We start from the raw sequence: 14,154 nt of genomic DNA on the forward strand, positions 1-14,154 counted from the left end.
TGGAAAGGGCCACTCCCTTGTCCCAGCAGCACTAAAAATCTGTAGGTCTGAGATAGAAGCGCCGTTACTTTATGTAGTACCTCTCTGGGTGCGAGCAGGTGACGACTCCGTGAATGCTGTCCAATCCTAATTTTTCCGTGAAAATTATGGGCCTGCCAAATTGTGTACGATATGCGACCCTCTGTTTAGAACTGGGCCAAAATTCATTAGTTTATAGGGCTTGGTTGAGAGCTTTTAAATTTTGGCTTCGCCTGCATTTCTCGCATGATGAGCACTTTCGCTGATTCACCTACTTTGTCTGATACTCAGGCTAATCCATGGTTCTCTCTGATCGAAAAGAAAGATTGGAATCACTTGGTATATCTCATGGGCTTCGGCTTTTCCCGCTATCTAGTTCAGAATCCACTACAACTTGTTAAAAACAAAAAGAATTGTTGGAAAGCCCGAGATGGATTAATTTATTTAGGGCTGCTATGAAAACTTGTTCACCCTTACATCTTTCAATAACCCTATAGCAGAACAGGATGAAGCTCCCTATTTGTATTTTTTTTGACTAATCCAATGCAGAGAAGAGCCCTCCACGCACTTGCACCAACTTCCAATGTTTTCCCCTCCGGCTTTTATTGCGTGGTAGATTTAACAACTTGGAAATGAGCCGGTAAAGAGGTATGCTCTTGTGGTGAACAACAAATTGAAACATTGGCACATCAACTGCTTTGCTGCCCTAAATCTGCTAATATCAGATCAAAATATTCCAACATTCTTTCTAGGATACCTAGTGAAATGGAAGAATCAAGTAGACTTCCTTTTCTTCTGGACAATTCTGACAATGAAACTTGTGAATTGGTTGCACAATTTTTACTGGAGGTGATGCACAATCAATAATTTATATTTTATCTTAAACCTTTGTATTTGTATACCTTTTATCTTAAACCTTTGTATTTGTATATCTTTTATCTCAGGTTTTTTATTGTGTTATGATTATTGTTATGCCAAATAAAGGCTTATTATTATTATTATTATAATATGTTAGTGACCTCTGTTTCTACATTTATTAACCCAAATTCTGGAAATTGATTTCTTTGTTCTGAGGCAGTGCCTGGAGGCTGTGATCAAGTGGATGAAGTGAACAAATAGAAACTGAATCCAGACAAAATGTAGTTATAAGATTAGATAAAGAGATTGGTGGTGCTCTTGCACTACCAAAGAGCTACCGTGTTTCTCCAAAAATAAGACAGTGTCTTATATTAATTGTTGCTCGCAAAGATGCGCTATGTGTTATTTTCAGGGGATGTCTTATTTTTCCGCTCCGCAGCTACATGCTCTGGTGTTCTGTTCGACGGGTATTCTTCCAAACAAAAACTTTGTTACGTCTTACTTTCAGGGGATGCTTTATATTTAGCACTTCAGCAAAAACTCTACTACGTCTTATTTTCAGGGGATGTCTTATTTTCGGGAAAACAGGGTAGGCAATGCTGTTGCACTAACTCGTACTGGCTTTCTTTCTGAAAATCCAGTGGTTTCTTTCATCTGCATAATGTGTAGACTTTCAGACCTTCTAGGCTAACTCCTGAACTGTCTATGCCAGTGATGGGCAGCCTTTTGAGCTTGGTGTGTCAAAATTTGCCAAAAAACTGAGCATAACTCGGGTGGTGTGTCACTTCGAAAAAACCCCCATAATTGTGTGATATTTATAGTTTAAATAACAAAAATGTATAATTGTAATATATAACTATATTTACCATATATACTCGAGTATGAGTCATAAGAACATAAGAACAAGTCAGCTGGATCAGACCAGAGTCCATCTAGTCCAGCTCTCTGCTACTCACAGTGGCCCACCAGGTGCCTTTGGGATCTCACATGCAGGATGTGAAAGCAATGGCCTTCTGTCGACCCAAATATAAGTCGAGGCACCTAATTTTACCACCCTCCGCCCCCTGTCCAGCTCCCTGGGCACCCTGTCCCCCTTCCTGTGCGTTGGGCCAACTGGAAGCTTTGGGGGCACGCAGGCAAGCAGCTCACCGGACTTGGGGAAGGTGACCAGGAGCACGTCGGAGGAGTGGGAGGGGCAGGCAGCGGCACGGAGCGACTCCTGGGTGCAGGTGGCCTGGCAGAGCAGGGGTCCTCAAGCACCCTCCTTCCCCTTCCTTTCCAGTTCTCAAACCTCGCTTGGTGTCACAGCTCCATGATCAGCCCTGCACTGCAACTCGACCACACACCCTTTTAGCCCTTAATTAGTGCCAAAGAGGCGCCTGATGTCAGTGCGGGTGACCCCACCTCTCGTCCCCGGCAGCAGCAACCGGCAGCAGGTGCGGCCACGAGCCATGGCAGAAGCTGCTCTTTTCGGGCAGTGGGAGCAACTGAGAAGAGGAGGAGGAAGAAGAGTGGCAACAGCACCGGGGAGGACTGGAGGGCCATGGTGCTGAGAGCTGCCGCGTGCCTGCTGCCTTTCCCATTTGTGCCTGCTGCCTTTCCCACCTGCAGCCCTTCGTAAAGCAGCCCATGGGCGCTCCCCACTCACCTCACATGAGCGTCTGTGAGCGCCTCCTCCCAGGAGTCCCCCTCATCGGCAGGCATTGCAGGAGGCTCTCCTCAAGCTGGCGTGCGACTGACCGAGAGGGGTGATGCTGTTGCCACTCTTCTTCCTTCTCCTCTTCTCAGTTGCTCCCACTGCCCAAAAAGAGCAGCTTCTGCCATGGCTTGCGGCCGCACCTGCTGCCGGTTGCTGCTGCTGGGGACGAGAGGCGGGGTCACCCTCCCTGACATCAGGCGCCTCTTTGGCGCTAATTAAGGGCTAAAAGGGTGTGTGATTGAGTTGCAGTGCAGGGCTGATCATGGAGCTGTGACACCAAGCGAGGTTTGAGAACTGGAAAGGAAGGGGAAGGACGCTGCTTTACGAAGGGTGGGAAAGGCAGCAGGTGCGCGGCAGTTCTCAGTGCCGCGAGCCATGGCAGAAGCTGCTCTTTTCGGGTGGTGGGAGCGATTGGGAAGAGGAGGCCTACTCGGCCCCCTCGATCAGTCGCACTCCGGCTTGAGGAGAGCCTTCTGATGCCTGGCCATGAGGGGCCGCTGCGTGCCTTTGAGCCATGGCAGAAGCTGCTCTTTTCCGGCGGTGGGAGCAACTGGGAAGAGAAGGAGGAAGAACAGCAGCAACAGCCCATCTCCCAGTCCTCGCTGCCTTTTCGCTGCTGCAGGGAAATCCCAGCCGCCTCCCTCCAGGCTCTTGCTCCCTTCTCCACCCCCCCACCCGCATGCGGCCACGTGTCACCAAAAACGGCTACGCGTGTCAGTGCTGAAACGCGTGTCATAGGTTCGCCATCACTGGTCTATGCTACTCTGCACTTGTGTAACTTCCTGGCAATGTGCTTTATATATGACTGTTGTATAAGATAACTTGAACTCAAGTTGGTAGAAAATATTGCTGTCTGTTCTCTGCTGACATGCACCTATATTGCCCATGTTATCAATTTATTCTAGGTTCAATTCATGGTGCTAATTCGATAAGATTTTCTGAATATTCTTTTGTCGGAGTACAAGCTTCAGCAACTCCAGAAAACCTGGCTTCAAATAGTGGCCAACCATACAGTAGACATCGTCTTCTCTGACTGAGATGACAAATCTAAACCAATTTCCCTTTCTGCCATCCCTTGTCAAGTTATTTTCTCTCTTCCTCCACTGGGCTTCCTTCAAATGATCCAGTATTTGTGGTGCCCAATATTTCCCAGAATTCACCAGATATCTGTGACACAGAGCATCCCTAAAACCAAATGCAGTGTTATATTATATAAAAGTCTAGCCATGGTGGTACAACTTTCTTCCAGCCAGTCATCGTACATATATCATTTCCAACCAGTCGCCACGGACACACAGCTTGAGGGCAGGGCTTACACATAATGTGTAAAAAACCCCACAAAAAATCAGTGGATTGTGGTTGTTATTCACTCTCATGCACTCAACATTCTCCCCTGCTGCTGAATAATTATGGTCAATGTATTGTCTGCAACAGCCTCAGGGGGAACAACTGCAGGCATTGGCCTCTCCCTGTGGAACATTCATGACTACTGGTGGCTGCAACTGTGCTGTTAAACTGTTGTGTGGCAGTACAGACATCCAGGAAGAGGAGCAGGCATCCAGGAACAGGAGGAGGAAGAGGAGAGAGCTGGTGACACAGGGCCAGATGGGAGGAAAGGAAGGAGGGGTTTCCCCACTCAGTGGATGCTATTATCCCTTGCATGCCAATGCAGGCATCCAGGAGGAGGAGGAGCTGAGGAGGCAAGGCCAAGGGGGGGGGAGGCAGGAGGGGTTGCCCCCCCTTGATGGGCCCTGTTAACTCACTAACAGTTTTCTAGAGCCCATTTTATTTGTTCGTACAATAGGCTTTACTATTAGTGGAACTATAAATGCTAGAATTGTTGAGATCCATGAATGCTATGCATTCAAGACAATAGAGAGAAGTGAGATGAGAGAAAGCAGGATGGAGGGAAGCATCAAGAATATCTAGCTGCAGTCTGGACCGCAACATCACTCCCTGACGATGGGGTAGACCAGTAAGGGAATAGAGAATTCTTTTAGAAATTCCATCAACATGCAAGGTGAATATTGTGGTACTGAGAGTTCTCTGCAGTGGCAATTTCAGTGTTATGGAATTGCCATCCTACAAAGGTGTTGGAGGTTACATCCCTTTTATATTTTAATAAGGGCAACATCATTTTATAAATGTTGTTTTAATTTGGCAGTTAAAAATGTTTGATCCTTTTAATTGTGCAGACTTGACTTTTTTAATTGACTAATTAGCTATTATTTTATATCAAGTACTTAAATTTCATAGAGCCACTAGAAGTTGGAAGCGACTTGATAGCACTTAACTCACATGCTGGTTACCTTTTCAGTTGGAGACTGCCCTTACTCCTTCTCTCCTAAAATCCAACGTTGTAGCCTGATAGCAGCTGCACTCCACACCTTGTTATCTATCCAAGTCTATTCGGTGTTCTATCCTGGGAGCAGAGGGGAGATTCTAAGACGAAATCCTGCCACATCTCTCTCCGCCCACCTTTGCTCCTTGATCAACTTCCACTGTGAAAGAACATTCTGGAGAATGTGAAAACTTACGTCGTGCAATATTTTGATCCTAATAAAATGTATTGCATGATTTTTGTTCTTGGATACTGGTGATTTTTATGAGACTGATGAATACTGTTATTAAACAACTGTCATTAAAATACCCCAATACTAGAAAAATACGTTTAAAAATAAAATAAAAATCAAGGATAGTGAACCATTTAGATTGGTCCATCCTTCAGAGACTGATGGCTCTAAATGGTTCTTGATAGTCTTTGGGTGATTACTATATGGCATGGTGGGAAATCTATTGAAAACTAGAGCTAATTTATCTCAATAGGAAGGATGGCATAATCATTGACAGTCTCTCCTAGACATTTTTGCCCTCTGAACAATGTTGTGGTCTGAATTTTACTGGGCAGCCTGAGACAATGAAATACCAGGGATGATCACTAGAACCCTGGAAGAAGTTTTGAAGTTACAGATATTGGGGTGGGGGGAATGAAACCAGAGGAGGAAAAACAGGAAACTCTTGTTCGGGAGACATTTCCACTTATACTGGGGACAAATGTGATCGAGGTCAGTTTAGAGCTGAGTGTAGTATTTCTCTTCTGTCTTTGCCCACACACAAGTGGAGGGAGTGCGCATGGATCCAGAACAAACACACACTATGAATGGCCAAATATTTATACCACAGAAGGGGTGCTGAGGCAGTAAGGAGTTAAGGTGGCAGGAACACTCTTAGCTTGGTGGTGGGCTGTGTTCTCTTGGATCCTCCTGAGTGTGGTTGGTGGCTTTCCTTGGATATATTTGGGATAGTAACCCATTTCCTAACCAGTACCTTCCAGCTTCCTGGTGAATGATCACTGGCCACAGAAAAAGAATTGATTGGTTTTCAAGGATTCCTACAAAAAATAGGAGATGCTTAATTAGTTGGCCGAAGTAGTGCCATTTGGGCACTTGACTATAGCAGCTGCTCCTTGTTGGCTTGGGAGAAATAGGCATGTGAAGGAAGGGATAGTGTGTGAGTTTACATCATTGCTAAGGACTTCCCTTGTCACCAACCCTCAAATCCAAGGCTGATACAGATGGTGAGAATCCATTTTAAGATTTGGGTAGTACAAGGTCACATATTTCTTGTATTTTTATTTGTTCAATCTCTTTGGTAACTCAGAGAGAATAATTGTTGTCAGGTGTTGGTGAATTCTGATGATGTTGTTGTGTGTCACCTTTGACACACAATAATTGTTGTCAGGTGTTGGTGAATTCTGATGATGTTGTTGTGTGTCACCTTTGACACCTCTGTCAATGGATCGCCATCACTGAGCTATATGTTTCTTTTTGCCCTAAATAAAAAGCTGTTACAAAATCATAACAACCATAAAAAATCACAACCAACTGATGAGCTTTTTAAAAGTAGCAGAAAGAACATTAAGAAATGGTTAAGCTGATCTTTTTGGAGCACAGTTTTATATTCCCTACAATGCTCTTGTTGTGTTTGCTGTTCTCTTATTTTCTTATTCTTCCACTGATTATTTTAGTAGCAATTTTAATTGTATTGTGTGACTTTGTTGATTGTGAACTGCTTTGGGAAACATTTATTTTGGGAAATCAAGATACAATTCCTTCGGGGGAGGGCGGTCTATAAACCCAATAAATAATAATAATAAAATTAGTACATTATGTAATTGAGTCTGAGGTAGAAAACCAGATGAGCCACCACATCCAGTTTGTATACTTTGTAATGGAGATGGGCAGCTTCTTCAACACATGGAATCATTTTGGAGATGTATCATTAGCTGCAGTTGTATGATTCGGCAAGTCTGCTGTGCCACCTGTGTGGTTTTTTTGATCTGAGTATTGAAATGAAAGCTCAGTATCTTCATACGACTTTGGGGGGAAAGTACAGTATATAGTATCCAGGTTTCTAAAAACTGAGTAACAATTTCATTAAAGTTTTTCCACACAAGCCATTTTATCTTTAGCTCTGCATCTTGTTTGACCCATGTTATTTTCAGCAAACCTTTTTGCAAAATGTGGAAAAATAGTGTTGCACTTACCTGTAACCCTTGTTCTGTGGGTGGTCTTCTGTGCAGGCATACACGGGGCTGTGCATGTCCAGGCCAGCCCTGAAGATCAAACTTCAAAAGCTTCTAGAAAGCTCAGCTCCAAATAAGTGTTCCAACATCCCCTCCATCTCATGTCAGAGTCAACCACTCTTACTGCCCTAATGGGCACATGACAGAAGGGCGAGGGAATACTCTTCTTTCAGTTCTGTCTTTGCCACCATGGAGAGTGTGAGTGTTGTGCAAACTCAGCAGCCCACAGCAGGGAAAGGAGGAAGGGATGTCCCTGCATAGAAGACCACTTGATGAACAACAGTTATAGGTAAATGTAGTACTGTTTTCATCTTCATGGCTTCTGTACAGTCCCACATGAGAGATTAACAATTTCATTCATTGGCCCCTCTGTAAATCAGTGACTATGAAGCTGCTCTTCTGACAACTGCCTTGATGGCACTTAACACATCTATGAGCTTTTGTGAGTATCTGCTGTGACTCACAAAAGTTTATATCCTTGTTATTTTGTTAGTCTTTTTTGTTAGTATTTTGTTAGGAATTTTGTTAGTCCTTAAGGTGTTATTGGACTCTTGCTCTTTACTATATCTTGCACAGTGAAGGTAGAACTTTTTTGACTTTGGTGTGTAGGTCCACTTCAGATTACTGTTTTTATCCTGATGTTGGAGAATAGTTTCAGACATACTTATTAACTTTGGTTTTGTACCCAGAGATACAGCAACGCGTAGAGCTTTCTTTCATTTTTTTAATTTAAATCGTTTTTTTATATTTAAATTGAGGTTTGTAAAATTTAAATTGGATTTTTAATAAAATGCTTTCTGAGGAAAAATCTATCTAAAGATAGTTTAAGTAGTTTTCTGTTTAAGATACATTGTAGTCCAAAAGGTATTATATGATTAGTTTTTAATTATATAAAGCATGTGGCTGTATATTCATGCAATGTTTAGATTCTTTGGTAAATAAATTCTATTAATTTATTCACAATGTCACGCTCTTCCAGAGGGTTCTGTAAGATTATTTTGGGCAATTTTCTATCTAGAAGGTATCATTACAGATGCTTGATTTTAGAGTTCTCAAAACTATGAATTTGTGTCTACAGAGATAACCCTCTTCTTTGCAGCAAAAATGTTATAAAATGAACATACGGAGTTGAAAAAAACACCTTAATTCTATTTTTCTTATGCAGATGTGTGTAAACAGAATTGATCCATTACTTCTTAAGTGCTAAGTTTCAAGAAGTTCAGTGAATAGAAGATTGCTCAAAGTAGAATAGATCTGCACTAGGAGCTAAATGTGAGGAGGAAGGGTTTTCCTAAGTAGGCATACTCCATTTTAGTTAGGGAAATTACCTGGAGAAAGAGAGTGAGAAGGGTAACTGGAATCAATAACCAATTGGGGCAGAAAATAGACAATAGGGGGAGAGCAGACAATTGGGGCAGAAAATATGTCTATAGTGTTCATGGTACTCACAAATAGTCACTAGCACAACTGCTAGCACCTACAGGAGGCATTGCACTACATTGTACATCCAAAGCATGTGATAGTTACTTGAGAACTATGGAAAACTATAGGTGTGAAAGTTCAGCAGGCACTACAGATATTGTTGCTGTTGCCTAAAAACTTGACTTTGTCCCATTCATTAGTGTTTCAAGGTGGATTTGTTCAATCAGACATGGTAAACTGTGGAATGAATGACACAGTGTAGAAGACAACACAGTGGTTTCATTAGCATTTTGTTCTGATTGTATTGAGCTCATACTTTGCTTCATTGATATTGTCAAGTTTGAGTATTGGTTGACTGAAATTTGGAAGGATTGATTCTCAAACAGATTTTGAGTGCTACCAATATATTTTTCTGCATATAAATCAGGAAAATAGAGTGATTGATTGTTTGTCCTGGTCTACTACATTTGTCCATTTATTTTAAATAGTTTTGAGTGGGGGAAATTTTATATTGAGGAGAATATAGCAAAGATGTGCTGGTCTAATAGCCCAGTTCAGATGGTAGGGGAAGCTCTGCAATGGCTGGGGTTGGTGGCGCCCCGGCACCTCTAATAAAGCTCCATGTGGTATAGCAAAGAGCAGTGAAATCCCCCAACTGCCACCCAGAAAAACTTGAAAAAAGTGATTTATGCCATGTGTTTTTGCGGTGTATTTCAGGCCAAACGCTAGAGGTGTTTCAGGCCAAAAGCCCGGTGGAAGCTAACTACTATCAGCTGCACCCCAGGAATGCCCCCCAGCCGGCTCCCAGCTGTGCTGGAGTCCTCCTTTACATTAACACAGCTCTAGGGGCAGAAGCCTTTCTGGGTGAGATGCCACAGAGCATCGTGGCACCCGCCTGCAGCCCGGTTTGCCCTCCTTGCCAGCATAGGTGCTCCCACAGCCTATTCCTCTCCTCCCCTAAACCTGGATGGAGCTGTAAAATTGTTAGACTAAAAGAGGCCTGTGAGAAGTCTTGTCACCAACTGGGAGTTCTCTGATTGGTTTAAGGAATGTTTTAGGGGCAGAGGAAAAAGCTTCACATCTGAGGTTTTCCCTTAGGATATAAACTGTGATTTGGAATGTTACAGTCATTGCAGGGGAGCAGGACAAACTGTCATATGAAAGCATGACTGCTTCAAGTAGAATTATGCTAACATATATATGGTTTTCAGAACTGTGGGATTTTCAAATGTCTTTTTATTTATTTATAGACAATGCCTGAAGCATCAGAAGATCATAACCACTGGGAAGCTTGTTGACTAATATTTCCTGAGAAGCTTGGTAATAACAACAGTCTGGCATGGCGCAGGGCAGCCAGCCACTCGACATGCAGGTACTCCATGACCTCCGGCAACGTTTTCCTGAAATTCCTGAAGTTGTGGTGTCTCAGTGTATGCTTCAGGTAGGCATTGAGACAATACTTTTTATTTGTTAAATATACATAGCATAGCTTTCTTCTTATTTATGAAAGTTAAAGCCTTCCGAACATTGATTTAGTTTAACTTCTCATTGTTATATTTTTAAGCAAAACTCAATTCCCCAAGGAGGAGGAGATGCAAAGTACAAAGAGATGCAAAGTACAATGAAGAATATTAGGCACAGGGCTCATAACCTAGAAGATAAGGATGTCTAACAGTGCAATCTAGAACAGAGTTACTCCAGTCTAAGCCCGTTGACTTCAGTGGGCTTAGATGGAGTAAATCTGTTCTGGATTGCACTGTAAAACCCTTTAAGGTCCAGGATCATTTTTATCAAGAGATTTAAGAGCTTAACCATTTGGCTTTGGTACCACTGAAAGCAGATATCTTTCTTGTAGGTTGGGCTCCATTTGATTTTTCACTAGACTTAGTTGATGCCTATGGAATTAGCTGCTGAGAGCCCTTCGGGGATGGGGCAGGATATAAATCCTAAATAAATAAATCTTTACTAGTAAAAAGGCACCTATTGACAAAGTTTCCTGAAGATGTCTTAATATATAACAAAATACTACTCTGAAAATTAGCTGTGAAAAAATCATAAAGCAATTTGATAGGTGTCTGTTGGGGAGGTAAAGGCCTTTCCTCTGTTTATCTTCAAATGTTTCTGTCTTGTCTCTCAACCTCAAAAATCTAAATTCAAATACAACAACTCTTCATTAAAAACACTATTAAAATTATAAATATTAATAGTTAACGCATACGCAAACCAATCAACCTGAAAAATAACCATACATGAGGAAGCAACAGTTTATATTCTTTCGAGATATAAGAATAGGATTCTGCAAATAATCAGAGAATGTAATTTCGTCTTACCCACCTTTCACATTATATGAAAAGACTAGGGGAAAATAAATATTTGTTTCCTCATGCCTGAAACTCAAATGATTAGATGCCATGCAGCTATCCTTGGGTACTCAGACACCACTACAGTGACCTTCACTTCACTGCAGAAGCTGGGAGTGCACAGAGCAGTGTGTCAGGCAGATTAATTTGGGAACCAGTGGTTCTCTAAGTTCCTTGGTCCCAGACTGTTCAGACTGTTCAGGACCAGACTGTTCAGGACCCTTAAAGGCAAAGCCAACACTTAGAATTGTGCCTGGAAGCAAATCAGCAACCAAGATTGGTTAGATGTTTTTCAGTAATTGATGCCAAACAACAATTTTGCTGTTCTATTTTGTGCTAATTGAAGGTCTTGAATAGCCTTTAGCCTGCCTCATTTATTTCAAGGAGCTAAAGGAAAATGCATTTTTATAGTTGTTCAACCCAAGCACAGGGGTGAAAGATTCCTCTGCTCATGGAGAGTAAATTTTTTTAGTCACCTGTCTGCCTCAAGGTACATTTTTTGTGTCGTTGAGTAGCTTTTGACTATAGAGTTGAAAGTAACCAGCTTTGTCAAACACAGCAGCTTGGTATAATTCTGAAAAGACATCAGTCACTCCAAGAACAATAAAGGACTTCTGACAAGCTTGATGTTTGAGAAAAGTCATGACTTAGTCAAGTTGAATGATGTGGGTCTTGTTTTTACTTCTTTTAGTTGCTTCCCTCCCTCCTTGAGTTCATTAACCTATCTGATCTAGATATTCAGGGCAAATTGCATAAATGTAAAAATACTTTTTATATTCAAGGAAGAAGAGAAGGTTCTGTAGTTGCTTTTAAAGCCATGGTAGAACAGAAGAAACTGGCCATGATATCTTTCATTTACCTGGAAGACATAGATCTGATTATTTTTCACATTTGCTCCTCCCAATCTGTAATCAGATAAACAAAAATATTGTAATAAAAAGGACTTGTGTTTTATGAAAGTGGATCATTAGAAATGAGTTCTTGTGGCCCTTTACTGTGAAAGGCTCATCCTTGTTACTGTTGATATTCACTGTTACATGGATGGATGGCCATATATATATATATGATTTATGTCTTTATTCATCAGAATTATGAGTAATATTTCCCTGGCTTGCCTCATAATCAGCTTGGTTATTCCATGCTTTCTCTCTTAGGAAAAAAACCCCTCTGGCTTTTTTCTCTGGAGGTTGTTCAAGAAAACATGGACTATTAGGAGCTCCCAATCAGCCTTTCCTACTAAACCCCCTTCTCTTCCCAAACTTACTCAGAACTAGCTAGTGATGTCAGAGGCTTTATAGGACTCTTCCTTAAGACCTGAATACTCAGGAGTGCTCAGGAGTATCTATTACTGCTGGTATTCATAGGCATTCTTTCCATCATGTCCCAGCAAAACTTATTTAACAATCTCCATTCCCATGTATCCCAGAGGCAATGGTTATTTCTGAACTTCATTATAAACATAAAATGTAAGGCTTCTGCTGCCACCAGTGTGCTTTCTGTACTGCTGATGTCTCCCTCTTCTTCATGAGGGAAGTTTTTCTTGGGGGGAGGGGGCAGATCAGCAGAGCAGGCTCTGTAGCAATGAGCATGCTACAAGATGTATTTGAGCTTTTAGTGGAGTTGTTGTCTTGGTTTGTAATGGGCTCATGAAGGTGAATCCTTGAGTTCACAATTATTAACCTCCCTGTTTTGTGTCACTATTGGGAAGTCTTGAGAACTTATTAATGTCTATTGACATTGGCTTATGTCTATTGTCTATTGACATTGGCTAATGATAAAACTGAGTGAAATTGGAACATTTGCAGGAAGGTTCTTGGAGCTTCTTTAACCAGTTTGTAAATTTCATAAATGACATTTGGTCTTTAGCTGAAGTTTTCAGAAATCTTGAGACTTAAACAGAGTTTGTATCAATTCTACCAGTGTTCAAAATGACTATTTTTGATACTTATTGTGAGAAACATGAAGTAAACCACTGGAAAAACCACAATGGCTGTAGCAGATCACAACAAAAGTGTGCTGTTATGATGCACTTAGGAAGGACCACATGCCATTGAGGACTTCATTAACAGATTACTACAAATTGCAGATATGGCAAAATGTAGCATTTGGTAAGCAACAAAACTGAACAAGATGAAGATCACAGTTAGCAAAAGATACAGATATGCTCTAGAAATTTCTGAGTGCGCCAACAGAGAATGTGTGAAAACACTTGCTGTGTCAGGTGCCATCTAACATGTTTCTGTAGATATGTTTTGATTAGAATGTTTTTTTCTTGCTGCTCCAGAACCGGTGGGAAGTTGAAACCTTATTGGTCTTCTCTCCATTCCTTCTGTCCTTACTTAATTCACAAATTGAAAACAAGGTTAGCATTTAACTCATGAAGAGGGAAAAGCACCACAAGAAGTGTTCTAAACTTCATGAAGTTTCTTTGAGACCAGAGTAGCCTATAGTTGCAATTTTCTTACAATTTGTTAATATATATTCCATGATGGCTTTTAGAAGAGTTGGATTCCCCCCCCCCTTTCTCTCCTGTAAGGAGACTCAAAGGGGCTGACAATCTTCTTTCCCTCCTCCCCCCACAACAAACACCCTGTGAGGTAGGTGGGACTTGAGAGAGCTCAGAAGCACTGTGACTAGCCCAAGGTCACCCAGCTGGTGTGAATGGGAGTGCACAGGCTAATCTGAATTCCCCAGATAAGCCTCCACAGCTCAAGTGGCAGAGCGGGGAATCAAACCCGGTTCCTCCAGATTAGAGTGCACCTGTTCTTAACTGCTTCGCCACTGCTGCTTCTTAACCACTATGCCAATGCAAGCAGTTTGAAAGAAGGTAAAATCTTAAAAACATGTATGCAAAAATGAAAACAGGAAGAAGAGTCAATAAGAGAATGGCAGATGAAACAAAAAAAGTCTTCACTTGCTGGAGGAAGGCAGTAATAGAAGAGAATCGATTATTCTCCTTGGGGAGGGAATTCTACAGTTTTGGTGCCACAAGAATGAGCTATATGAATGGGCTGCATTGTATTTATGTGTACACAGAGACAGAATGAATTTTCCACTCACTCAAGGCACTTCTGTCAGTGAAATGGAATGTTCTCCCCTCCCCCTTCCCCCATTCAACTCACCTGAACTGATGCTCCTGAGGGACCAAAGAGTCCCAGAAATAACTTGAGAGACAAATTGGGGTCTGCAGCAGGAAGAGGGAACTGTTGAGA

At 41.8% G+C, this 14,154-nt stretch overlaps 1 protein-coding gene across 2 annotated transcripts in view; it reads left to right on the forward strand.

Moving 5' to 3' along the window:
* TAB3 (TGF-beta activated kinase 1 (MAP3K7) binding protein 3) overlaps positions 1 to 14,154 on the forward strand; it is a 37,968-nt gene that overhangs the window by 5,440 nt on the left and 18,374 nt on the right. The window contains exon 2 of one of the 2 annotated variants that reach the window (XM_048494616.1): positions 9,833 to 9,954. In XM_048494616.1, coding sequence (XP_048350573.1) covers positions 9,922 to 9,954 — 33 coding nt within the window. In that variant the 5' untranslated portion in view covers positions 9,833 to 9,921. Of the gene's footprint in view, positions 1 to 9,832; positions 10,024 to 14,154 lie in introns of both variants that reach the window. The other variant, XM_048494615.1, reaches the window with a different exon arrangement.

Source organism: Sphaerodactylus townsendi, linkage group LG04, assembly GCF_021028975.2.
Source record: "Sphaerodactylus townsendi isolate TG3544 linkage group LG04, MPM_Stown_v2.3, whole genome shotgun sequence".
NCBI lineage: Eukaryota > Metazoa > Chordata > Lepidosauria > Squamata > Sphaerodactylidae > Sphaerodactylus > Sphaerodactylus townsendi.